The sequence below is a fragment of the Poecilia latipinna genome, unplaced genomic scaffold (genome assembly GCF_001443285.1).
Source record: "Poecilia latipinna isolate Pla-1442-1.1 unplaced genomic scaffold, P_latipinna-1.0 Scaffold3830, whole genome shotgun sequence".
NCBI classification, from domain to species: Eukaryota; Metazoa; Chordata; class Actinopteri; order Cyprinodontiformes; family Poeciliidae; genus Poecilia; species Poecilia latipinna.
In genome coordinates this window covers 6,462-34,257 of record NW_015116446.1, presented here as the reverse complement: position 1 = coordinate 34,257, position 27,796 = coordinate 6,462, and the positions used below count along the sequence as shown (strand labels likewise).

Genomic DNA, 27,796 nt, shown 5'->3' with positions numbered 1-27,796 from the left:
ACAAATACCTCCTCCTGATGTCAGACGATTCAGACTCCAAGCCCTACCCCTTGCCGGTTCCGGCAGATCGGGATGGAGCCTCGGCTTCGAGCAGTTCCGTCTCAAGCGGAGTCTCAGGGTGCAGTCCCATGGCACAGATGCGGTGGGTGGGCAGCTACGCCCAGGGCAGACCTGACCTTGGACTGCCCTCCGAGGGCAGCGACAGCAGCGGTCAGGACCCCGCCCTCTCTCCTCACAACGTGCGCAAGACAACGCGTTCTCGGTTGTCCCCCGAGGAGGACGTGGAGATGAAGAGCAGTGGGTCCAGCGGCAGCGGGACAGAATCTCATGGCAACGAGAGTCATGGCAACGAGAGTCATGGGAATGACAGCAACGGCCACGAGTCAATGGGCAGCTCCAACAGCTGCAGTAAAGACTCGGCATTGCTCGAATCTTCAGGCAGCAATAAAAGGTAAGAGATGGCAGAACTTTCTCTCCTTTACTGTAGTTTCTTATTACAAATTTAAAAAAAAAGACATGCCACTTAGTTTTCCAATCTGTACCAATTTGCAGCAACTTCCTCTTCCACCACAGTAAAAAGGTGCAAGGTGTAATAAGGTGTTTTTTTTAAGGTGTTCATCAGATAAATTAGTTTTCTATAGTGATGGGATGTTTTTGGACTTCATTATAATTTTAATTAATCACTTGCAGGCTTGTAGATTTACCAACCGAAGCTTATGTAAATGAACAGCATGGGGTCTCCTGGAAGAGCTATCGCTACAGGGGCCTTTACAAGCAACACTCAACTCTGTCAATTACGACTGCAAGTTTAATAGGAATGACCTGAAATGAAGTGAATGTGAACAATACTGCTCGATAACAGAACCGTAAGTCAGAGGCTTCTTAGAGCGCAGAACAACTAATAAACTGCTTTTCCTGCTAATATGGCTCCATGTCAGTAGGTCCCTCTCTTCTAAATGTTCACTCTGAATGGCAAAAAAGGGCAAAATCACCAGATCCCTTTGGCAAAACAGAAGACAAAAAACCTTGTCTGGTTACTCTCACCAGAAACAAGCAAAATAAATCGCCATTGTCAGTGAAAGTTTGGTGTTTTTTGTCAAGAATGTAAGGCAATATTCAGACTCAGTTCCTCTGTCTACAGCAGTGTGGATATATCAACTGGCTAATTACCATTCCTGATTAAAGCTAAAAATTTTTACATCGTCATCACTTTCTATTCAACACAAAGAGACTTACACTGAAACTTCACTCTCCTAAATCAAATTTTAAAACTTTACTGTGCAGCAGGACCTCAGCAGAAACGGCTGGGATAGTTTACTTATCAAACATAAAAAGAAGTTTACAAGCAGCAGTATGCACCTTATCTTTGTCATAAAATTGAACGTGAAATTAGGTTTAGGGATTTAGCCACGGAGTCATTCACCCCTAACGTAGGCTGATCATTGATTGTGATGCAGTGCCAAACTTTAGCCAGTAGATCAACAAAAAGGTAAAAATATTATTAAGAGTCACCGAGACCCACCTGTTTATGTCAGATAACAGCCATTGCTTATAATTAACACTCCAGGAGTCTTTTACCACTTAAATTTGTATTAGTGAAAATTTTCTCTCCATGAACGGCCCTTCAGAAACAAAATTTTTAAATGGTGCTTTGTAAATTGGGCATTCCATTCAGTGAATCACTGTTAGCTGAACACTTTTCAAACTCAGAATAGATTCTCGCAGTAAGATAACGTTGGGTAAAAATACCATAGCTTCTTGATACTTGGAGTAGAATTTGAAACAAAAAAAAATTGATCTAATCTCTTATTTGAAACAAAAAAGTAACAATTATTCTTACAAAATAATTTATCATATTGTTCATTGCAGTCAGATCTTTGTCATGAGATTTAAACTACTCTAAAGCAGATGAATGGCTGGACAGAAATATTTTAGCAGCATAATATTCCAATCATACCTTGTCCTCGTAACAAGAGGCTAATAGCATTAAGCTATTCATTGCTGAAGGGCAACTATGTAAAAATGTTTAGCACTTTATAGCTTGGGACTAGCTTCCAGCCAGATCACATTATGAACAGCTGAGTCTAATCTGGTTTCTGGTTGAAGCAGTGGATAGGTTGTCTTGGCAGCAGTTTGGTTAAAACTACGTTTTAAAAATTTGTCTGGCAAGTTTGGTGAGATGTGGTTTGGCTTACATGTTGAGATTATCTGTGTTTTACTGGAAAAGCAGCTGTAGTGCTAACCGCAGTCAAACAACATTATTTTATGGCAAATAATGTTGTTTTTTTTATTCCACTGCTTCACACACACATTCACATGGTGGATGGAATATTTTTAATGTTTTTCTTCCTTAACTTTACAGTTTTGACACATAAAGGAGCATTCATGCAGCACATTATATCTTGCATATTTCATCCAGAATTAGTGAATAATAGATAGAATCACCTTTGAATTTAAGCCATAGATTCAACGGTGGTAATCCGTAAAACCTTTCGTGCGAGTATGTGGCAACAGGCCAGGATCAACATTCAAGGTTTGTGAAAACAGATAAGCTCATCTGTTTTTTAGCAAGAGCAAAGTATTTTGGTGATACATACTTAAGGTTTTTTTATTCATAAGTCTCAACTTTTGAAATAAATCTTGGATAGCACCTTTAATTTCATGAGTTTCTGTGACATCAAACCTTTTTTCTGAGACATAAGAATTGGTTTAAAACTAAAAAAAAAAGAAAAAAAAAAGACAGCTTTAAAACTTTCAGAATATTTTCCTGTCTTCATCATGTCCAGAAATAGACCCAGACACTATACAGCTTGTCCTGGAAACATACAGAGCAGAGGAACAAATAAATGACTGTATCAACCAGCAGGAGAAGCAAATTGATGTCATCTTGAAGGCTGGAAGCTGGCTTTTCTTCAATGCCAGATGGGCCATGTCATGCTTTCCTACTCCTTGTTGCCATGACAATGCACTGTTTGTGTGTGTTTATCTCTGGGTGGAGCAACCCGGTCTCAAGCTCTGACGTCTTTACTCACGCTAGGCTTTGCCTTACTTTGACCTGCCCTTGCTGCTTGAGATCCAAGCCTTTTTTTTTCTTTTTAAACCGCTCCTTTTCTGCCATGGTCTATTTCCCTTCTGGCATCTAACGCTCTGTCTGCTGACAGAATGACGTATTTTAAACCCACATAACTCTTTCTGGTTTTGTGTTGCTACATAGCACCACTGTCTGCCAACTCTGAGTCAGCTCAGTTTACTTTCTACATTTTTTGTTCTCCAGTTTTAGGAGGTACACCTCAGAATGTTTTTGTACTTGTCTACTCTCTTGATATAGATCTGTATGTATAAACTAATTTCTGGAAAAGCAAGTGATTTAATCGCAACCAAATATTAACCTATTAAACTAACATGTCGACAACATTGCATTTTCTAAGAGTTAGGACACCCTACCCCTAAAAGGTTATCAGATGCCCTTTGGCTTTTGCATGTACTGCATGCTTTAGTGTCTCAGTGGGATTAAGTTCTGGCCTTTGATGAGACCCAGGATCTTTCGTTTCTTAGTAATTGGTCAGTTCTTGATGTAGCTTGCATGTTTTGTGTCCCTGTCATGTTGCTCTGCTTTGGCTCTATTTGTTTTTTATATGGTTTCACAATTCTCTCAAGCGTCCTTTGATAGTCAGTAGATAAAAGCCACATCCTGCTGCAGAAGATCTTTCCCATTACACTTTCAGCTATGTGCTTCTCAGGACAAGAAGAATAAGTGTTACCCATGGCATTATTTCAAAAGACTGACAGCGGGCCCATATTGACCTTATTGTTACCTTAAATTCTAACTTTAGTTTGTCTATGCAAAATTAGCCAAACCTGTGGTTTAAACAGCCAGTTTATCAAATTTTAAACTCAGTTAATGTTATCGATTCTTCTCATCTTGCTGCAATGTCAAACTAATGGCAAGAAAAAATGGTCTGCAGTTGTGAAAAACTACAAAGGCATTCAAAGCCTCTTTTCTTAGTTTTGTTGTCCCAAAAAGCCTGTAGATTTAAAGCGGTTAAATCTGACACCCAAGTCCTGCACATGTTAGATGAACTCATTCTAATCTAAACCATCTACCACACCTGACTCAAATTGTTGACTCATTTCCTCTGTTACTAAGTTCATGAGGAACCCGCTTGGCTTGTTCATCTAAAACATGCAGAACACCAGCCCACTTCCTGGTGTGTGTGGGGTACATTTCCAAGGAGGTTCCATTAAACGTTTTCTACCTACTAATATCAGTGATCAGTTTATTTATTATGTCCTACTGACACTGTTTTAAAACTAATAATCCTGTGCCTGTTTCAATAAAGAAAATGAATTTGTTGCTTAAAATGACCACATGTTCTAGCATGTCTCCTACTACTAATATTAATATGCCAATTCATCAGGTGAATATCACGTGCTTGTGCCAAAGTCCAAACATCTCCTTTGTCCCATTTATTGGTGAGCTTGCGTGCGAGTGGCAAGGGCTTTCTGGAGTTTATTCAGAGATCACTGATAAGTGATGCATTTTTATGGCTGCATTGTTTTATTTCCCAGAAGCCAAATGGATGGCTACACACATCTAGAATTACATCACTGCAATAATTTCTGCTTAATGTTTTACTGAGTGAGCTCCTCTGTGCCACAGATCCTGCTGGTTTTCTGAATGTAGGCAGAAAAAAAATGACAGTAGATTGCAGCTTAAAACATTTTCCACATTGTTCAGGTGTATTAGTTTGACTAATAACTCTGTTAGTCTGTAAGGTTTTCATCTCATTACATTAGAAAGATGATTTACTCTGATAAGCATGGACAGTCTGGTCAGCTAATTTTCAGTGCCATCGGGTCGATTGATACAAATCAAATATTGAAAAGAGATCAAATTATGGATCAAAACAGGAAGCAAAAGTGTGAATGGATTCAACAAATTTACCAATAGATGCGTTTTTAATTAATTCCCATCACATTCAGTGAGAAACAAACCTATGAAAGCCAAATGGAAAACGTCTCATGTCATTTTTAAATGTAATACCTTTGCTGTCCCAGTTATGCCTCTTAAACATAAAGGAATCGATAACCTGTCAGTAGAAGATTTTTAATTAAAGAAGACCAGCTCCCTCTGACCTTCATTTTGTGTTTCTGCTCCCGGAGGACAACTGAAACGTCTCTTACATCGCCTCTCTCAGCGCCCTCTTTATATAACTTTTCCCTGACCTACAGACTCCCTGCCATGATACCAATTAGCTTACTGGACACTAAGACATATTTAGACTGTCTAGTCTAAAACCAGCTGTTGCATTGTGCGGGACAGAAGGCTATTTAGATTGAATTAGATTCCTTCTTTGGCTCAGGAAGGCTATTTGTGAAGATGTTACCTATTCTGAGCAGGTAATCTGGGTTATTTATAGTTGTTCAGTTTTAGTTCAGATGACTCAGGTTCTCAGACAGCTGCTAATAATCTTGCTCTAAGCCTGGTGGGTAATTCTTCATGTATATTATAAGAAGTGTTATATAGGCAAGTAGGGCAGAGCTGTTGATTTGCAATTGCCAGTTTCTGCTGTTTTCTGTTCAGATTTCACCACAGTGTCAGCTGAAAAGAAAAGAAAAAGTTTTGCCCTCTCAAACTTGTGTTCAGACTGAAACCACGTGTGGCATCTCTGGGAACTTAAAGGCTTACACTGAACTTGGACTCACCTGTGCCAGGAATAACGATTCACTCTATTTTTGAGCAGGCGTTCTAGATATAGATAGTATGCAGTGTTGAAATTAGTCGTAAGGTTCTGGGTTAACAGAAGCTTACATTTGTACATTAGATACATAGTACGAAGCTAATAGAGAGACTAAGTTAACACAAACAGGAAATGTCTGTTTGTGTTAACTTAGACGGTCAGCCATGATGGCTATTCCAGGATTTCTTTGAGCAGATCTCCAGATTTTTTCTCAGCTGAATGAGATCATGAGTTTGTTGTCTTAGAACTGTTTACTGTAAATTCTTATAGATCTGTTATTATCTGAGGGTGTTGGCCTGAATGAAGGTTGTGGTTTGTTTTATATGGAGCAAATGTTCACTGTAGTTGAGGTCAAACAAATCCTGTTTATGTTGGAAGTAAAACTTTTTTTCTCATGTACGTATGTTTTCCCTAATTCACGTCAGCAGGACGTTGGTTTAAAAACAGCTTTTAAATGAATAATAAAAACATGAACCTTTATGCATGAACAATGAACATGATAGACTTTTGTTCGTGCTGCTTATTTGTAAATGAAAATGTAGAAAAGCTAAACAGAGGATAAAATGAGGTTGATAAGATTTAAAATGAAAAAAAAAACACTTCTGTAATATTAAATTTTTCTGAGAGATTAAATGTGGTTGTTCTCATCAAAATTACCAGAAAAAAAGACTTGAAAACTATCAATATGTGTGCATTGATTGTATATAATATATCACTTTCATTATTTTAAAATTCAGATTCAGCTGTATTGTAGGTAATGGAGACAGACTGAAGGCCAGAAACGGTCTGCTTTGAAAATATATCAAGCACACCTTTCTAAATCTGAGCACCAAGAGAACAAGCAGCGATTTTTGCCCACTGCTTGTTCTCTGCCCCCACTTGTGTTTTGACCTCACACTTGACCACAGTGCTGTGTTCTTGCTGTGCAGGAAACTGAGCTGCGGGGAATAATTTGATTCCTTCAAGTAGATGACAAAGACTTCAGGATAAGAGTGTGATTTTTGTTTTGTTACTTGGTTGCTAAATGTTCAAAATTGGATCTGAAGCTCAAAAGACGCTGTTACAGAATTCACAAAAGGCATACGAAAACAGCTGATCTTCTTTTAGCTTGAGTTAACAACAGGCCCAAAGTGTGAAAATGGGGACACTTGTCCTTTTCCACTGAAAGAAACTCGAGCACCTCAGACGCGTGTGAAAAACATGTGATAAGTCTGTACTTCAGAGAAGAATCATTTGCAACTAATTGTTCTCCTTCTGCTTACTTTGAACTCTCGAAAAGCTGATTGATTAAACATCAGCGTGAAATCTCTTTTTTTGGAACAGAAGTGATTTTTACTCCATTTTCAGGTTGCAATTTAAAAATGTTCCTTCTCTCTTGCACAGCTCCAACTCCCACAGCCCATCTCCTCCCAGCAGCTCCAACGCCTACAGTCTGCTGAGCTCAGAGCAGGACAACCCTTCAACCAGTGGCTGCAGGTTAGCTCAGTGACCGCCGCTGCTGTCAGGATCAAGATCTTTATTTAGTCTGTTTGTAAGAGCCCCTTTTCATTAGTGCTATGAGTGATGACTCTTGGTTGTTTACTTGTCCGTCTTGCAGTAGTCAGGAGTCCGCGAAAGCCAAGAACCAGAAGGAGGTGATTAAAACGCTGAAGCAGCTCAAACTCCACGTGCCATCTGACAAGCAGCACAACAGCAAGTCGACCACACTGAGCGCGCTGAAATACGCCCTGCGCTGTGTGAAGCAAGTGGAAGGTCTGTTGCAGATAACAACCTACTCTGCCTTCTCCGTGCTTCCGATTGTTTTCATCAACAACGTCTGTTTGCCTTTATGGGTTTTTTATAGTTCTTTTTTCGAGTGATTCGCTGTACATTTATGAGTAGACGCAGGAATGCAGCCATTATTCATTCATTAAGACTGACTTTTCTGAAGTGTTTGAGATAAAGGTGATGCTATAATTTTGAGCATCTTTTGCACATAGTCACAGAGGTAATGGCTTGTAAAATTGGCAGAAATTTTACAGGCCATTACTGTATAAAATGTAAAGTATCAGTTATGTGTCATGCATATCAACAGCTATTTATCCATTGTAGGTGTTCGGTAGTACAGTTCTTCAGTTTTATCATTTTCATTATTAAAAAATGTCCTTGGCATCAGTGTCGTGGGCGTCTTGGAAGACGATCCTCTCTGTGTTGTATGTTGAACAAATTTGGACCAAATCACTGCATCTTTTCTCTTTCAGCGAATGAGGAGTACTACCAGCTGATGATGGTCAATGACAGTCATCCCTCTGGCCTGGATGTTTCTTCTTACACCATAGAGGAGATAGACAGCATCACGTCAGAGTACACCCTCAAAAGCAACGTAAGACCAAGTCTTTGTTTTTTTCCTCTCCGACTGGTGCGCGTCACAGGTTTAAGATTTTTTATTTTTTTTTGGCATCTACAGGACATTTTTGCAGTGGCGGTGTCCCTGAGCACAGGAAAAATCATCTACATATCTGATCAGGCTGCCTCCATCCTAAACTGTAAACGAGATGCGTTCAAAGACTCCAAGTTTGTGGAGTTTCTGATGCCGCAGGACATCAGTGTGTTCTACAGCTTCACCACGCCTTACCGCCTGCCGTCTTGGAGCATGTGCACTGGAGCAGGTACCGAGAGCTACATGTCTCTCTCCAAACCACCGGCTAAGTCCAGACAATGTTCAATGTATGGATATTGTGTTGATGTTTGAGAAAGATCAACGAAACACTTTGAAAGTCCATTTATTTTATTATATGTATGCAAATCAATTTAGACTCTAATTTAGACAACACTGACAAACTCTTTTCTGCTTTTTTCCATTTTGTTACATGTGATAGCCACTCGTTCTTGAAAAATGCCTTTCAAACTTATTGTCACACACAGAATAGAATAGAATAGACTATTCTGAACTTTATTTCAGGGCATCAGAATAAAGGGAACGGAATAAAAATGCATGTTTTTAGATTTTCATTTGCAAAACGTTTTGAAAACCGTGTAACTTTTTCTCAGCTCGTGGTTGTAACATGACAGAATAAGATGCAGCTTTAGATTAGGGAAATAAATTATGCATTTGACCCCCTTTCATTTATTACATATTCAATGTGTGCAGGTTTCTGAATATTGCTTTTTGATGCATTTATTCAGACCTGATGCATCTGCTTTTGGCTGCATCCTGTGTGGATCGTGTTCCCTTTGAATTTACAGGTGTTTTTTTTGGGTTTTTTTTTCCTGTTTCAGATCCGTCTCCTTCTGACTGTATGCAGGAGAAGTCCTTTTTCTGTCGTATCAGGTGCGTTTTGCATCGGTTCCTGCACGTCAGGCCATCTGCTTGCGTATCTGTTTGTTGGTTTTATTCATGCATTTAATTCCACTGCGGATGTTTCTCATTTTGTATGCGAGTTCACATTCATGCAGGCCATAATAAGATGCTTTTTCCAGGTTAAACTGGAAGAAGCACTTTTTATGAAGAAACACAAAAAAATTAAAAAGAATTGCATTTGTAAAGGTGATTGGATTTTTCCTACTTTTGAAGGTTCAAAATTTAAGTTTGGTTTCTTTTATGTTCCTCGTGTCTGAAGTGAAAATTTGCTCCACACTGCCCCTTGTGTTCAATTTGCAAACTAAGAGTAGATAGTTTTAATACATAGTTGACTGAAACGTGCTGTTTTTTCTTGGGTTAACTCATTGCTAAATTGTTGTTCTGATATTCAGTGGCGGTAAGGAGTTCGAGGGTAATTTGCGGTACTATCCGTTCCGCATGACCCCTTATCTGATGAAGGTGCAGGATGTGGCTCATGATGAAGACCAGTTCTGCTGCCTCCTGCTGGCTGAGAGGGTTCACTCTGGATACGAAGGTAAAAACGCTGCTCAGACCAGAATATTAGCATACAAATATCTGAATTATTATTATTATTATTATTATTATTATTATTATTATTATTATTATTATTATTGTTTAAATATCAACAATTTCAATTGTTTTCCAAAATTTGCTTGCAGCACCCAGAATTCCACCTGATAAGCGCATTTTCACCACCACGCACACTCCAAATTGTGTATTTCAGGATGTGGATGAGAGGTAAGGTTTCAGTGCACTTTGTGTACGCTTGCAGCTCCTTGCAAATCTTTTCATGCCTTTTGAAGATTTTCACAATGAGTCGTTTTACAACCAAACCTTCTTCATATTCTTGGGGATTTCATGTGATAGAACAACACAAAGTGTAATCAAGCCAATCTTATTCATAAAGTTCTTTAAAAACAACAAGCACTAACCTAACAAATAAAAAACAGAATAAAACTCATGTAAAAGTAATAAGTAAGAATATACAAGGCATACATCAGGAAAAGTATAAAAATGACTAAAGAAACTGTTCCCTAACTTTGAAGCTGCAAAAGCAAATGCCCTTTGCTTTAAAAGTAGCAAAGTGAAAGGAAAGCAATGGTTTTAGCAGCTTTGTTGTTGTTCTTTTCTTCTTCTACTTTATTTTAGTCTATTATGTTGTGGTTGTAATGTGACAAAATCTTAAAAAAAAACAAAAAAACCTTAAAGGCCATTTTATATTCCAAATACTAAATGCGTAACACTAATAGAGATAATCTTTTCATGTTGTGTGTCAGGGCCGTTCCTCTCCTGGGCTACCTCCCCCAGGACCTCATCGGTACTCCGATTCTTTGCCACCTGCATCCCAACGACCGGCCCGTCATGCTGGCCATTCATAGAAAAAGTGAGCCTCCAAATCAAACAGATCTATATTCTTAGCTGATGCGTACGCCAAGATCTGAGTTTTAATTCTTCGTATTTTATACTCCAGTCATACAGTACGCAGGGCAACCATTCGACCACTCGTCCATCCGCTTCTGTGCTCAAAATGGAGAATACATCGTCCTGGACACCAGCTGGTCCACCTTCGTGAACCCCTGGAGCAGAAAGGTTTCCTTTGTTATCGGGAGGCATAAAGTTCGCATGTGAGTACTGCTCATGTTTTCTGTGCAGAAGACGGTTTTTACTGAAGTTTTGTATAGAAAAGTTTTATCAGATTTTAAACTGTCTTGTAAGTCATTAACTGTTGATGCATTTTTCCACCAGGGGCCCCATGAATGAGGACATTTTCATGACTCCGCTCTCATCCATGGGTCACATGAAGAATATGGACTCAGATATCCAGGAAATAACAGAGCAGATTCATCGGCTTCTGCTGCAGGTGAAAGAAGACGGCCACCTGACAATACTGTGCAAAAGTCTGCAGACTTTCTTTTAATCCTCTAAAGTAGCCTTGAATAGCAGTTCATCAGGCTTTCTGGATGTCTTTAGAAGTTTCTCTTTGGACTTTCAATTTTAATTTTAATCAAGCAGCTGAAGATAATCGAATATAAAAAATATAACCTTGCATAGGGTAAATGATCAACTGAAGGATGGTTCAGGTCTTAGGTTTTGTTTCAGATCTTTGCTGGATTTTATGGCTATTTCTTTAATGCTCAACTTTCAGATACAATTAATCTGCATTAAATAGTTAATTATCCTTGTTTGTGTTAATTCTCTCCTTAACTGTCACCGTCAAAATGATTAAACGCAAGTAGATGACAGTCAAGGGGTTAATAGATCACTAGAGAGTCTGATTCTGGAGCAAATTCTAAGTAATAACATATAGATTATAGAGATAAAGCAAGCACTATTCCAAAAAAGATTAAAACTCAAGACACATTTTGAGATATGTCAGCATCCCTTTATCTTGTTGTTTTTAAACTTTTTCTTCTTCTCTCTCCTTCCTTGATCAGCCGGTTCACAACAGTGGGTCGAGTGGTTACAGTAGTCTTAACAGCAATGAGTACCTTCAGGGCATGACCTCCTCCTCAAGTGAGAGCCTGAACAATGGAAAAGAAGGAAAAGTGCAACAAAAGGAAGGGGAGCAGACCATCAAAAGCAGACCTGTGAGTAAAACTGCACATACCTGTCTGATTTCACAGCACATTTATTTATTCTTATTTATTTATTTTTTTGCTAAATCCCTGAAACCACTTAACTGCAAAGTGAGCTTAGGGAACAACTCATTAGTACAATTTCTTCCAAAAGCGTACTTTTCAGGAAATTTGTAAGGGAATTCATCTTCAGAAGAACCATGAGCAGCAGACGGCAAAATCAGAACACAAACGAAGCAATACCAGTAAGTTGTTTTTTTGTTTTGTTTGTTTGTTTGTTTTTTTTTTTTTTTATAATCCAGTTATTGTTACATTTACGTCTTTATTCAGAAACTAATTTTTTGGTCTGTCTCTGCTAGTGTCAGGACAGAACAGCCAGGCGGTTGTACGTCTCAAAGACTCGGCTCCCCCGATCAGCTGGAGGGAGGCCACCGCCGCCGCCGACAGTCGAGTCTCTTTTCACGAGGAGCTCGGCCTCAACGATCAGACTGTCTACTCCTACCAGCAAATCAGCTGTCTGGACAGTGTTATCAGGTACACAGATAAAAACGGACACTTTGACAAGCCAAGGTCCATTCTGCAGAAAAAGAAGCTGATCATGTCTTAAAACTGAAGGCTTTTAGTTTACCGAAAAGATTCTCAGTAAAATGCATTGAAACATTCTATTGAATCAAAAAGATTCAAGAATTGTGATCTTCTCTGACCTGTTCTAGTCCACGCTCCTGCAGTGAAACATAGTGCCAAACATGACCCATCTTAAAAATATGATATTGCCATTCACTAGCTCGTGATCATGACATCAGTGTTGTGACTGGCTCCTGCAGGTACTTGGAGAGCTATAACGTCCCTGTCATCATGAAGAGAAAATGTCAGTCATCCTCCAACACCACCTCCTCTAACTCTGACGAGGACAAACAGAAGAAGTCGCATGCTGTGCAAGTCTCTGAAGGTATGTGCTGCTGCTGCCGACCAACCAACAGACCAGATTTGCTATCTCTCCAAACAACACAAGAAGTTCTTTTGAGGATTTCACACTCTTTCCTGTGAACTTCTCATTCTCTGTCTCTCTCAGACGTCTCTCTAATGCCAGTGCCTTATCTGCAGCTGTTGTCCTCTGTTCTCTTTGGCAGAACCAACCTTATCGAAGGATCATTCCCGTATTTCTGCTTTGGATGATCCTCACAAAAAGACCAGTGACCCCGCCACTGCGGTAGTGGGCACTTCGATGCCCCTACCAGTGCCAAACAAACCAGAAAGTGTGGTGTCCATTACCAGCCAATGTAGCTACAGTAGCACTATAGTGCATGTTGGGGACAAGAAACCTCAGCCAGAGTCAGGTACAGTGGAGAAAAAAAACCTCCAGCCAGAATCTCTCTCAACATGTTTACACGAAACACTTCTGGTGACAAAGAATGTCTATATGCTGGTGATGTAATAAGTAATTATTTTTTACTTGTTATATCTTATTTCCTCAAAAAAGATCCTATCCTTCAGTAGTTTTGAAACATTTATGTACTATTTTTTTTTTACTATGTAAATTGCATAACATAACAAAAAAGAGAAAAGATAAAAATGCATGTTTTTGCAAAGCATCTTAACATGCATGTGTAGATACCACTGCCTCTGTGTTGCCTACAGGAAGACCCTTGGACACAGAAAGACATTTATTCAAAAAAAATTACACTATCAAAGGTTTCGGCACGTCAGTTTTCATAAAACTCTCCAGGATATACACAGTCTTTGTCACCAGAATAATGTTAACCTTGATCTAAAGACGAAAGCTGCTGTCACACTGTTTCTTATCTTGCCACTCATGTTAATGTATCTGAAAACGTTTCTTTAACATGAGTTAAAATGTGAACTAATGAGGAGCATTTGGTGGAAAATCCCTTCATGTCATGCATGTGAAGAGTTTTTGTTGTTTTTGATGAGCTACAATTATTAGGCTGAATGGTGTCTGAGTGTCCCTGCATGGCTACCTATTTATTAGCTTTATTTAATGGAAAATGGATCCAATTCCCTGCCATGTCAACCATTTTTTAGCATTTAGCATGCTGATTTGAGTGAATCCTCACCATATAGGCCATCTACAAATCATGATATGGGATCATTTGCTGTTGTTGGGTTAAATAATTGGATCAATGGTGGCACAGTTATTAGACCTTGGACTTTGCATGTTTTTTTGTTATATGCATGGCTTGTTTCCTGTAAATGGGGATTTATACATGCAAAATTGTTTGCCCGTTGGCTGAATCTGGTTCAGTTAAGTAAATATTTAGATAATGCAGACTTTGATTCAATTATTTTACAGTGAACATAGTTTCTTTAGGACAGACACAACATGAGATTTGTGAAACCTTCGTTGTATTTGTAAAAACAAAAAATAAGCACAACCACCTACTTTGATTTAGACTTGGACTTTAGATTATTTTTAGTAAAAATGTTGAACCAAAACCTGGACTAATTTATTGAATGCTGTTTACAGATGCTTTAAAAAAAACTATTTGTGATTCATAAAACTTGTGTTTTAACCCATCCATCCATTCGTCTGGTCTTTGATCAGGATAGTCGGTGCATGTTTGTTGTGTGTGGGATAAAGAAAAATGGACTTACCAAAGGCACCATTTATGCAGGAACCACCACTGACCATAGAAACCCATGGAAAGACAGATACGAAATAATGTGACAGGAGTATAAAAATAACACAATTGAGAGCTAATTTTTATCTCCAAGTTCATACAGTTTTTAATGTTACAGTGCATAGCTAAACTAATCCTACGTACACTACGTATTTATCAGCTGGATACAGTAAGCTGGTGTGTTATTTTGATGTCTGTTTTTTTTATTTGTGCATTATTCTTATTTGTTAGATTTATAACCTTTACTCAAAAACCAGCATCGCCCTCTAAAGACTTATTCAAATGCAAAGAGCCTTTAATATGCTTTTAATTACTTTATGCAGTGGACAAATTAGAGTCCAGGATAAGTAGAAGATTAGCCAAGTAAACAACAGCAAATTGTGCTGTGGCGAAAATGTCAATACTGTTGTACATTGTGGGTAATGCTCTTTGAATGTCACGAGGAGTAATTGCTAAAGCATCCCTCAGTGAAATGGGAGACGCTGGCAGGAAGCTGATATGCCATCAACCGTTTCTTTGGCCTGAACACACATGTTTCTGCTGATGCTCTTTCTAAAGCACATCAGATATCAAAACCAAAGTTAAAGTTGCTAAATGTATAATGGTAGTTGTGTTAGCAACATTTCTTTGACTGTGAAATATTACATTTCTTTTACCTTATTAGGAGAGACTGACAACTACATTGTTCCAGATTTAGATGATGATGTATTTTTTTGTTTGAAGTATCCCACCCCTCGCCCCCACTCTATAAAATGTTCATTGGCAGGGTCAGATAGCCGTGCCACTTCATCCTATCGCTACAGCTTTAAAGGACCTGAGTTGAATGCAGGGAACGTACATGTAAGTCTGGTTGAAGGTTCAAGTGTTGGGAAGAAATTCAGTCTGGTGGCTTCAGACTTTCTGGCTGGTGAATGATCCCACCCTCAGAAACGTGTCACCGGTCGTTATCACTCAGCACAATGTAACATGAACAACAAAAATATTAAAATTCACAAAGAGTGCATATGTGCAGCTCTGACAATACTTATAAAGATCTAAAATGAGACCTTGAAATAAAGTAAATATTGTCACAATTTCATTTTTTTCTTTCTATTGTGCAACAGAAAACCCAAAGTGTGCAGTTGTTTGTGTTAGCACCTGATACCCCAGAGACAGGTTTCTGCTTTTGTGTAATATCCTGACACATCATTTGTTTAGCACTTAATTATAGGTTAGAGTTTTGCACATTTAGTACAATAACCACTTGGGCTATCAGTATTGTTGCTTAGATGTCATCTGTCATTTGTGATTTTGGTTTTGAGCAGCTAAGTTGTGAAATGTCAGAAAACCTGTTGGTATCTGCGTCTGTGCAAGCCTGTTGTCGACTCGTCTTTGCTTTGTTTGTCATCGTTGCAGACGGTTAATAGTTTCTTTGCATAATACAGCATGTAAACATTCCTGTCTCATTGTCATCCATGCAGAGATCACAGAGGATGTACCTGTTGCAGGAGACATGCCAGAATCCAGCCAGAGCATCAACACTCCTCGTCCAGTTTCACCTCCCAGCCAGGAGATGGAGTCCTACAAGAAACTGGGTCTGACTAAGCAGGTGCTGGCAGCTCATACGCAGAAGGAGGAGCAGGCCTTTCTCTGTCGCATTCAAGAGCTTCGAGGACTCGCTCCCCACAAAGCCAACAGCTCCCCGCCCCTGGACCAACAGAGAGATGAACGCACCATCACTGGTACCACTAAACAACACCGTTAAATAATGGTTAAATAGCAGATTAGATTTATCCCTCAGATGCACGGGGCTTTGCTAAAATACTCTACTTAAACATTTCCACATTTTGTCAAGATCAGAACCACAAACTTAGATTTATTTTCAGATTTTGTATGGCACAATTCTACACAATTAGTGCACATCTGTAAAGGGGAAGACAAAAGTTTGCTTCCTAAACTTTTTTTTTTTTTTTTTTTTTTTTACAAAAACTGCAAATTTCACCTGATTTACTCTGGTATCCTCAAATAGCGTTCAGTGTAACCACCTACCTTCACCTAACTAGTAAAGGTCAATTGTGTGTTATTTAATCTCAGTATAAATACAGCTGTTCTGTGAAGGCCTCTGAGATTTGCTTCAAAACTTTAGTAAGAAAATAAAACAAGAAAAATCATGAGGACCGAAGAATATATTAAACATGAAAGTTGGGGGGGAGCAATAAAGCAGGGCTGGGTTAAAGGACTCCAGGTTCTTTACTGTCATATCATATATGCTTCCGCATAACACAATATGAAACTGAGTTTCAAGGTGCCAGATAAAAACACACAAAAGACAACATGGCTAAACTGAAAGGCATAGATAAATAAAATAAACAATAAAACTACAGGCAACTGTACAATAATTGTGTAATAACACAATTTGGCTGGTTTCTGAGATTTTTGAGCTCTCTGAGCTCAACAGTCTTACTGTCACAGGGTAAAAGCTGTTCCTGTGCCTTGTGGTTCGACATCTGATGCTTTGCAGCCTCCTATCAAAGGGAGCGGGGAACAAACCACGTGTTTGTCAGGTGGATGGTGTCCTTAAGCTGCTCCCCACCATCTTCTGTGCAGAATTCGCACCTTTAGCAGAGCGGTTGCCATGCCAGAGAAGAGATCCAGGAGCACATGACATTCTCCACCACAAACTGGAGGGGCTTTAGGACAAACAAAACAAACAAAAAAAAAAACATCCCATGTTCTGAATATCTATAGGAGCTCTATCAAATCATTCACCTGCAGGCGGTATTTCATTAAGGCCATGTTTAAGAAGATGCGCTGGTCAAATTATACCAAAATGTAAATTTTTGGCCTCCAAAAAAGCGTCACACATGGCAGAAAATTAACACCACATGTCACACTGAACACACCAACCCACACAGTGAAACATGGCGGTGACAGTGTCGTTCTGTTGGGATGCTTTTCCTCTGCAGGGAGGTCAGTCAGAGATGATAGTGAGATGGACTGACTCAAATACAGGGAGTATGTAATTTAAAAAATAAAAGTCTTTTATAAATTTGTTTAAACTATGTAAAACTGTGGCAAAACAGTATGCTATGAGACAGGTAATCTGTGAAGGAAATCACACTTCTCCTGTGCTAATGGTGGAGAAACAGCTTACCAGTCCAGGAAGTCTAACTAACCCGAGTGTTCATGGCAGACTCCGTTGTTGTGAACCATCTGTGGTGTAGCAGAGAGAAACAGTTAGGCTGTGAGCAGCGCATACATGAGGATGATTGAGAGCACTAAGACACTCCTCCTGGCTCTGATTGGTTGTCGCTGACCAAGTGGCGTATTTCCACATCACAGCTATTCACTACTTTATGTTGATTTGTGGTTGTAATATGACAAAATGAGAAATGGTTCAAGGCGTGCGAATACTTTTGCAAGTGTCTTTCATTTGCATTCATTCTTTTAATTATCTGGTAACTTAATGTCTGTACAAAACAGACTTCTTATTCGTAATTATTTCAAATTGGAAAAATACAAATAGTTGTATTAACCATAAATGACGGCCAGTTATAAAGAGACTCTCCTGATGTCAGTGTTGACAGATTGGCTGGAGACCAAAGGAGGCGTTAATTAATTGGTTAAATCATGTAAAAAATTAATTACACATTCAAATGTCAGAAGCCAAAAATAATGTCTTTTATTCAAATAGCTTTGTTTCTAAACATTTCCTTCATCAATCTACAGCTGCGCACACTGTTCAACCCAGAAAGCAAGAAGGTCAGAAACCAGAGCCGACGCCGCGCCGAGGAACACGAAACAGGAAGACCAAAACCAAGAGAGCGAAGCTTCTCACTTCTCCGAGCGCCGCGCCTGCCCCTCACAAGGAGCGACCGCAGCAGCTGCCCCCTCCTCAGACGAACAAGAGCCATGCGCAGACCCCGGTGTCTCCATCTGATGCCTCACAGCCCGCTTTCCCCGCACCATATCCTGTAATGCTGCCAGGCTACCCAATGCAGATCTACGCCAGAACAGATTCTGCGTTGTCACGCACAGAAGCTCCGCCACAAGACTTGGGGGATAACCAGGGTGCCCAACTCCCTTTGTTGTCCCCGGGCGCTCAGTTTGCCCCCGTAACCTCTCATATGGTCACACCTATTATGGCTTTTGTGCTGCCCAACTACTTATATCCTTTAATTGGACATCCAGCACCGCCGGTGCCTATGTATCAGGTAGACGCTGGGGGTGTCCCGATGCAAGCGCCAACTTTTGATCAGACTGCTTTCCCAAGCCACGCCGCCTTCGCAAGCCCACCTTTCGTCAACAGTCAGAACCAGCTCAACCCGACGTTAGCATCCTACCTGCCGCCGCCTTTCTACTTCCCTTCCTCCCCTGATGCCCCGAAGCCCCCGGCGGAGGGCCGCTCCCGCTCCTCCACACCGCAGTCTGGTGAAGGTGAAGGCCAGGCGTCCCCGCCTCTGTTCCAGTCCCGCTGCAGCTCGCCCCTGAACCTGCTGGAGCTGGAGTTCTCCGTGGACAGGCAGGACAACGCGCCTCACGCTTCAGTAGGACAAGGGAGTAACGCGGCTGAGAGGGAGAAAGGAGCAAGCGCCAGCAAAGCAAAGGAGAGGGAGATGAAAGAGGTAAACGGGGAGAAAGAGAGAGAGAGGAAAAAGTTCTGGTAATACTTTATTTGAAGGGGTGTGAATAAGACTGACATAACACTGTCATAAACATGACATAACACCTGTCATGAACATGAACAAGTCCTTATGAATGTCTATGACTGTTGCCATGAAGTGTCATTCAGTAAATAATGGTACTTTTAATGAAAAGTTGCTTTAAAAGTTGCATTAAAAGTCAATTAAAAGTGCCAACTTTGCATGATTTTGTAAATAATGACAATTTAATGCAAGGTTGGCACTTTTAATGGACTTTCAATGCAACTTTTAGAGGAACTTTGCATTAAAAGTGTCATTATTTACCAAATGACACTTCATGACAACAGTCATAGACATTCATAAAGACTCGTTCATGTTCATGACAGGTGTTATGTCATGTTTATGACGGTGTCATGCCAGTCTTATTCACACCCCTTCAAATAAAGTGTTACCAAAGTTATTTTATGTCATTGTGTCGTCCTCGTGTCTTTCATTGTTTCTGGCTGATGTTCTTCACATGTGACCTCTGAAAATATACACTCATTTCAAAATGATGTCCCCTCCCCAAATATATTGAGCTGTGTGCCTCGTTTTCCCGTTAGGGATTTATTCCCACCACCACCTGGATTCTTAACATATTCCCAGCAATAAACTGACAGAGTTTCTTTTATATGTATTACAATGTGTAAAATCAAGTGAGCTAAGACTCCTTAGATGAATTGTGGCTTTGGGTGTTAATGATACTATTATCCCTTACACCCTTTAGCCCTCTCTCAGTCTACTTGGTCCACCTGGACCCTTGTATTTCCAACCCACATCCTGTGTCTGTGAGCGTTTGTCTTGGGATAAAGTGTGGTCTAGGCTTGGGGCTGGCAGCAAAGAGGTAGGCAAATCCTCAGAAAAACTCAACATTCTCTAAATCCCATTCCTTCCAGATTCCATGTCATTTGTAAAAGCTTGTTTTTTTTTTATGTTCGTATGTCACTTGTATTTTACCCTGTAATGCTTTCCTTTGTTCAACAGATAGCTAAGACTGAAAGTATTAAAAGTAAAAATAGTAAAAAACTAAACAGTTCAATTCTGTGGGATTGCAGCTGTACTTAGACTTTATAACGCTTCCTTCTGTAAGCTGACTGTGAAATACGGTGCAAGCTCAACTTCAATCCGAAGCACAGAGCTTTAAAGAAATGTTCACAGACATCCATGTTTTTGTTTTTGATTGGGAATTTGTATAAATTTCGAGTGAAATGATAGATGCTTTTAAAATTGCTTTATGCAGATGTTTGCAGCATGTGATCAGTGTGGACCTTATCACATGATCAGGTCCGCGTTGGGAGGTTGTCCGTTTTACTGGGAGCTTTTGGATGAAATTTATTGGACAGAATGTGCTGACGATTTTGAATTTGTTTAATTTTTGCCACTTCGGTATGGAAAATACATCTGTGGGTTGAACAGAAATTGGATGACAAAACAGTATTGGTCTCTTTCCAGTTTAAGCTCAGAACAAAATATACACTCCAAATAAAGATCCGTCTAGATGAGCTAACTATAAAATTTATTTTTCCTAACAACTTGATTTTTTAACTAGGTGCTTCCAGCTCTTGTCTGCTGTCTTTGCAATCAAATCAAGATGTTACCACCTCTTTGCTTTCTGAAACTTTTCAATGATGAAGTGTCGCCATGCGAAACACTGAATGCTTGGTGTTCGTATTATTCGCTTGCAATTCAAGCAGTTCTTTGTAATACGCTATCAGATTCAGTGATGCTTTGATAATGATGAATTTGCGATATATTGTGCAGCACTAATTCAGTTTTGCTGTTTTTTTCCTTGGTCTTTCCTCTCCATCCACTTTAGAAATGACAAAACAATAAATCTACATTGACAAAATCCCTTTCATGTTCTTATAGTTGCACCTGTCTCTGTGCATTGAAGAGACTCTACATAGATTTAAAAAAGTGTAATCGCAGTAGCAAAATCTCCGCTCTTTTTCAAAAAAAAAAAAAAAAAAAAGAAAAAACGGCTATGACCAGTTGAGATGGCGACGTCATGGTCGAGCGGGAACATATTCCCGGTACTGAGAGTTAGAGCAATATTAATACCAGTGCTGTAATATGTGTGATTTTTTGCAGAGGAGCGACGAAGGTAACAACAGCGATGTCATCTCAACATCCAGCGACATGCTGGACATCATCCTTCAAGAGGACTCCTGTTCAGGCACCGGCTCAGCCACCTCCGGCTCCATGGGCTCCGGCTCTAACGGCTTTGGGACTTCAGCGAGCGGGAAGTCCAAGAGCAGGACGTCGGCCAGCGGCGCCTCGGCCAGTGAGACGTCAGGCAGTTTTTCAGGTCTGCATTCAAACGTCAGCTTTCAAAAGAAAAGCAAACAAAAACACAATTTTTCACACCCTCAGCCGGGGGGAGGCTGCTAAAATGATTGCAGCATACAGAGAATAAAACATTAAAGTCAACATAAGGGGCTTTTTTTATTATTATCTTTTAACTTGTTTGTCATAAAAATATGTGGCGCTTGTTTTTTTGTTTGTTTTTTTTCCAGGAAGCAACAACAGCAGTAAATACTTTGGCAGTGTGGACTCATCTCAGAGCAGCCAGAAGCTGCTCCTTAGGAGCAGTGAGGAAAGACCAGCAGAGACAGGATGTGTCCTGCAGGACCCCGTCTGGCTGCTGATGGCCAACACAGATGAGAAAGTCATGATGACCTACGAGCTGCCCTCCCGGTGAGTCGAAGGACAGGCGCAGCCAGCGAGGAGTAGGAAGGAGGTTCTTGTTATCACTGTGGTTTGAAACTTAAGCAGCCTCTGGTTGGATCAGAAATGCAAGGAAACATTCAAACATTTGAATTTCTTCTTTGTGGTATAATTCTTTGACTATAGCAAAAGATGTATCCAGGTAACTGAAAGTCACAAATGCATACCAGGTGCCTTCTATAATCTTGTAGGAGGAGATTGACTGCTGTCCTGTTGCATAAAACATCAGGAGACCAATTATCGTGGCACTGATAATTTTATTTTAAAAAAGAGCTATTTCAAATATGTTGTACAGGTTTTTTCCAAACATTATAGGTTTATTTTTGCTTTACACACAGAAATGAAATTATTCAACAACAAAAAAGTCATTAAAATTATTACCCCTTTCAAGAACTAACCTTTTTGCACAAACCATTGTTGTGGCATGATGTGTGTGAAGTTACAATAGATGGTTTTAGTATAAAGACCAGACTAACGGTTGTATCTGTCATCGGATAAAACATCAGGTCAAGAACTAACCCAGTTGGTCTGAACTTGAGAAAAAAGAAAAAGGAGTGTTGGTGTGCAGTCAGCAGTAGGAGAAACAGTTGTTGCCTTGTTTCCAAAATGTCAAGAATTAGAGTGAGAAGGCAGAGGCAGGAAGCAAAAGATTTAAGAGACCCTGGAATGAGAACTAGCGAGAGACGTCAGTAAAATCTGCCAAGACATAAAGCAATGGTCAGGAATTGTTGTCACGAATATATGACAACAATTGGATTGAAAGGATGCAAGAACACTACTTTTTCCACAAAAAAAAAAAAAAAAAAGATTAACGCTCTCTCTTCCAACATGACAACACTATGTTTTTACTGGTGAAGGACTATCTCCAGACAATTAAAGTGAGCGCCACTGACTGACCTGCACAGAGACTTGACTCAACTGAACTGAAGATGAAGGTGAAGCCAAAAGGCCATTCAATCTGACTAAAACTGAAAGAACTGCTAAAGAAAAACAGGCTTGGGATTCCTAAGGAGAATAAATGTATTTCTTTTTTCTTACTTGTTTTACTTTCTTCAAAAGAGTTGCAGATAGGATATGTCAATAATAAAATTACATCATATACCTTATACATTTACACTCTGTTATTACAGTGTTTAATTTAAAGTAGGACTCGAATCTGATTGACATGGAACCACTTCTGTTCATAGCAGTGTCAGCTTTAGATTTAAAGACGTTTGAATCATTTAAACCTGCTGTAGTGACATTATTTAACCAGTAGATGGCACCCTAGTGTTAAGGCTGACATTGGTTCAATGAGCCTCATAATGAGAGACATCAAATTTTGTTGGTTTTCACTGCAGGGATGTTTCAGCAACTTACACACTTATGACAAAAATGGGATTCTGATATTTTGAGTGTTTTAAGTTGTTCATGATTTTATGTTTTCTTATGTCAACTTCATTTGTAATGATTATTACCTTGTGTGTGTATTCCTGAGTTGATCTGCAACACATGGTGGAAAAAAAACAACAACAAAAAACCCTGGGGAAAAACTTAAGCCACTCAAGGCCGATGGATAATGTTACAAATAAAAATGTCATGTACGGAATAAATCTGTAATTCAAAACAGGTGATGTCAGTAATTATTCCTTAGTGTAAATGTATCAACAAACGAAGATTGTTACTGAATAAATGTGTGCCGCAAAAATATGCAGTTTCCCTTTGGTGTTTCGATACATCCATTCGAAGTTTTTCGACTATACTAGATGAAATATATATGAAATTACACTCTACATCATGGTCCCGAAACATGTCAAAGTAACATTTTACAGCAAAACATTGCAGGATTACATTACACAAATGCCAGCTTTAGCAGTTTACATCTGCAACAACTAAAAGCTGCTATATTAATGTCATGTAGAGGGAGCGCTAAGTTCTCTGCGCTAAGAAGCCTCTGTCATTAACCATACGAAATGGAAATAGTCTATTCCAACTAGACCTTTATTTGTTTTGTTTTTCACAGAATGAGCACAACAGGCTTACATCATTCTCAGTAACTTAACGATTCTCTGATGTCTTTTACTTATTCACAGCCGTTAGCAAAGTTTACTTAATCTTCAGCTTTAATGCACCTGTGTGTTGCAGATCAAAATGAATTATTATATATGTTGACAAGAAAGTTGCCACTGTCTATAAATAAGAAAAAACCGAAGAATGATTGCTTACCCAATTTTTGCAACCTTTTTTGTGTGTGTGTGTGTGTGTGTGTGTGTGTGTGTGTGTGTGTGTGTGTGTGTGTGTCTTCCAGGGACACTGGCAGAGTGCTGGAAGAAGACAATGAGAAGATAAGGGTGCTGCAGCAATGCCAGCCCCACTTTTCAGTGGACCAGAGGAAGGAGCTGTGCGAGGTCCACCCCTGGATACAGAAGGGAGAGTTACCCAAAGCCATCAACGTTGAGGTAGAAAATATATATATATGTTTCATTTTAACACATATTGCTCCTATTGGCATGACTTTGAAAAGCTTTTATCATTTTTTTTTTTACAACTTTCCTGTCACAATACAGCTCCAATTTGTAGTCTGTGGTAGTTATATTCATTTCTATGATGTAAATTGAAAAATATAAGTGGAAAAAAAAAAGAGTCAAATGCAAAGCAATACAATAAAACAACTGAAAGCTTAAACTTAGGCAAACAATGATTATTATCAGCCTTTTCTTGTATTTATATGTTTTGTGTCTCTCAACTTCACTCCTTAATGTAGGATTTAAACCCATTTGTGACTTCCAGGGATGCACCTGGTGTGACAGCACCTCAGAGACTGCAGCAACAGTTGGAGTGGAAGACCAGCCAGATTTGGGACTGGGCGATATGGAGACCGGAGAGCACTGCTGCCCCGAGAGGCTCAGAGGCGAACCTTTAACCTCTGCCACGATCTCCTCTCACTCTAGTCCTCCTTCAAGCTGCAACCCGCGGGCAGAAGAAGCAAATCAACAGGAGTTTTAAAGAAACTGCTGCTCCGCTGTAAAGAAGAAGCTGCCTTACATGAGCCGTTTTGCTCTGCGTCGCGGTACAATCTGTGCATTTGTAAAATGTGAACATCTGCGGTGATCAATTTCGTTTTATTTTTTTAGCTGCATCAGGCAGGGTCGCTTCGTTGCTTCTGGGATAAAGGCCGGGCTTTGTGACTCTACGCGTTTAATGATTTGCCTTCTTTCGCACATCGCAGTGCGGCACCTTGAAAGAATTTCATGCACTGATTATAGGAGATAAAACATGTGACAAGGGAACAGCACAATGCTCATAATCATGCTCAAAGCATGCCAACAGATGCCAAGCAAACACATGCCAGACTGTGAGACAGTTAATGAAATCAGTATTTCAGGACATTTTCCCAGTTAAGTTAGGTGAGGTGAGAAAAAAGTAGAGGTTTGTTTTTTTGTTTGTTATTTTATTTATTAATTTTTTTTGTTTAGCAACAAATTACTTAGGTTCTGTTGTTATTCATTCTCATAAGGTACTGACTGGACATATATGTGCACTTTTTTGGTGCTAAAAGGAAGAATTATTGGTATTTCTACAATTGCTCAAACTCATTTTTGGGACTGGAAAATTCAAACCTGTTAAGCTATCCATCATTTCAGTCCCTTCTCCGCCACATAAAAACATGCTCTGATTCTTGCCTTTAGTGGAGTAACATGCGGTCCGTCAAACCTGACATAAAGGCCAGCTATTCATAATATATTTTACCTTGTCTGGTTATTTAAGAAGCTCCAGACTGAATGTGAGCCTGGTTTGATTTTTTTTTTTTTTTAATTGATTGTTTTATCCGACACTCTGTAAATTATTGAAGCTGAGAGCAAGCTGGCCCATGGTAGTAAAATGAGAGTAATGGGAAGAAAATGTGCAATATTTCCCTCTGAAATGCCATAAAGCAGAAACCATATCCCACCTAGTGAAAGCACATGCAATACTGCAGTATTTATTAAGCTGATCGGAATATTTTAACAGGACGTGACTGAGCATGTGCACAACGCTGCTTTAAACTCGGTTGTAGTGTTTCAGAAATATTTTTTGTTTTTCTTCGGAGCCATGTGTTACCAAACTATTCTTGATGTGGGTTCGGCATATTTTAGTTATGAAATGTATCAATTGTTTCAGATGTGAAATTCTTATTTCTTTGCTGAAGTTGCACGGGTTAATCTTTGAAAACGTCTTTGAGTATATACATTTGTATATATTTTGGATACATGCTTTTTGAAAACTATATAATGTGTTTCTTAAAAAAACAAAACAAAACAAAAAAACTAAATTATAAAACAGACAGGACCAAGAAAACTAATGCTGACTGCAAGTCAGAAAGGGAAAAATAACTGTGTGGTTGTTTACAGTGGATAAGGTTGGTAGAGTAAGAGATGACACAAGCTCATTATAAGCCAAAAACCTGAAAGGTTTGTTATTATTTTAGAAACTTAAGATGCCTGGGGGGTTTTTATTTTATAATTTCACACGAATCCATGCTATTTCTCTGTAACTTTTCTGAATGTGTCATTAGTCTGTCTTCTATTTCAGCAGTCTTCTCAAGCACCTTTCTTTTTCGAGTCCTTATTTTTTCTTCGTTCAATGAAAAATAAATATTTTCTTGAAATAAAAATGTTTAATTTGAAAACAGCATTGTTTTGCATATTACCTACGGCACTTTCACGTCCACATATCGTTGCCTTGTGTTTTTTTTTTTTTTTTTTTTTTTTTCTTTTTGAAAATTTTTTTTAGCGGGACATTGATAAAACAGTAAAAGTTATAATTAAAAGATTGATAGATATAGGTAAACACCAGGGCTGGTTGTCCAAGCAAATTCAGTACAATAGAAGACTGCAGGACGCTAAAGAAAACCTCTAAAGCCTTCAAATGTTATCACAACACAGCAAGTGCTCACAAATGTGAGACAGCGAGTTTGTCCGATCTGAAAGACACTGAACAAGTTCATCATTCGTTGTATTTGAGCAAGGAGGAAATCTTTGTGCTGTAAAGGTAAGCCTAATGTTTGTTAAATAAAATTCAGTCAGAGCCCTGAACTCCCGGAAAAACATTTAACACAACGGATCATGCTGCATGCGAGGAGAAAAACTTTATCGTTGCTGTGAAGAACGGAGGTGGAAGTGTCGTGGTTATTGGCTAAACAAAGTAACTGAATACACCAAAAATTCTACCATCAAAGGTGTCAAAGGCAGAAAGTGTGACATCTGCGTCAGAACTGAACTCGGAAACATCGCAACGGCCCCAAACATGCCATAACTCCACCTTTCGAAGAGCAAAGAAGTGGAAGCTCCTGTTATAAGCCCAGACTTTGATCTCATTGAGAAGCCCTCGGGTCACTCGAAGGGGATTAAGGTTAACCTTAAAACGTCTCAGAGGTGAAGGTGAGGAGTTGGGTGAACATTCCTCAAACCAATGTCAGAGGCTGACTTTTTACTCAGAATACACAGCTGTGTTGACGTCTTTCAAACAACGAACAAAACTAGGAGAACTTGCTGTTTAGCTCCAATTAAATCACTTTCTTTGTCAGATATGGCCTGGATAAATAAATTAATTAATTAATTAATTAATACATTTGGGAACATTTCTTTTGAAAGAACAAAACGATTGATGTGGCGTACAACAATACAAAAAAACTGAACGAAAAATGTCCACTTGTTCATTTGACTAAATATTCGTTTATAGGCTTGTTGGACTTTGGACCCACGTCATGATGCAGATGGTCGGATTGCCAAGGCCTTTGATCGACAAACTTTAAAGTGATATGACCACTAGATGGCGATAAAATGCATTAATATAAAAGAATGCGCCAATGACGCTGCAATTCGTATTCAGATTAGATTACAAAGAGCATGCATAATGTTAAAGTTTTCCTGTCCTGTGGTTGTGACTTTCATTTTCCTGATGCAAATCGATGTCTGTCTGACTGAAAAGCTACGGAGACTACTCTGCTGTCAAGTCCTGACAGACAGATCCTCCACATCAAAGCGGCCTTGTTCACCGTCTTCTTTCACACCTCGCATTTCATGCAAATACAAGTGTGGAGTTGGTAGTTGTCTTAATCTGAACAAATTGT

General features: G+C 39.3%; 1 protein-coding gene across 3 annotated transcripts; it reads left to right on the top strand.

Annotated features, from left to right (window-relative positions):
* LOC106941729 (period circadian protein homolog 2-like) lies at window positions 1-26,194 on the top strand. 3 transcript variants are annotated; one of them, XM_015024834.1, is made up of 23 exons: window positions 1-451; window positions 7,125-7,217; window positions 7,339-7,493; window positions 7,982-8,103; window positions 8,188-8,389; window positions 9,000-9,051; window positions 9,474-9,616; window positions 9,762-9,840; window positions 10,380-10,486; window positions 10,574-10,727; window positions 10,849-10,963; window positions 11,538-11,690; window positions 11,833-11,923; window positions 12,038-12,212; window positions 12,503-12,627; window positions 12,809-13,015; window positions 15,778-16,038; window positions 18,026-18,921; window positions 19,706-19,822; window positions 21,070-21,286; window positions 21,495-21,675; window positions 23,993-24,143; window positions 24,475-26,194. In XM_015024834.1, the coding sequence occupies exons 1-23, from the start codon at window positions 18-20 to the stop codon at window positions 24,688-24,690; spliced, it is 4,446 nt and encodes a 1,481-aa protein (XP_014880320.1). In that variant the 5' UTR covers window positions 1-17; the 3' UTR covers window positions 24,691-26,194. The 3 variants fall into 3 exon arrangements, with proteins under 3 accessions (XP_014880320.1, XP_014880322.1, XP_014880321.1); XM_015024836.1 differs by lacking the exon at window positions 12,809-13,015; XM_015024835.1 differs by lacking the exon at window positions 19,706-19,822.
* The last annotated feature ends 1,602 nt before the right edge of the window (window positions 26,195-27,796 follow it).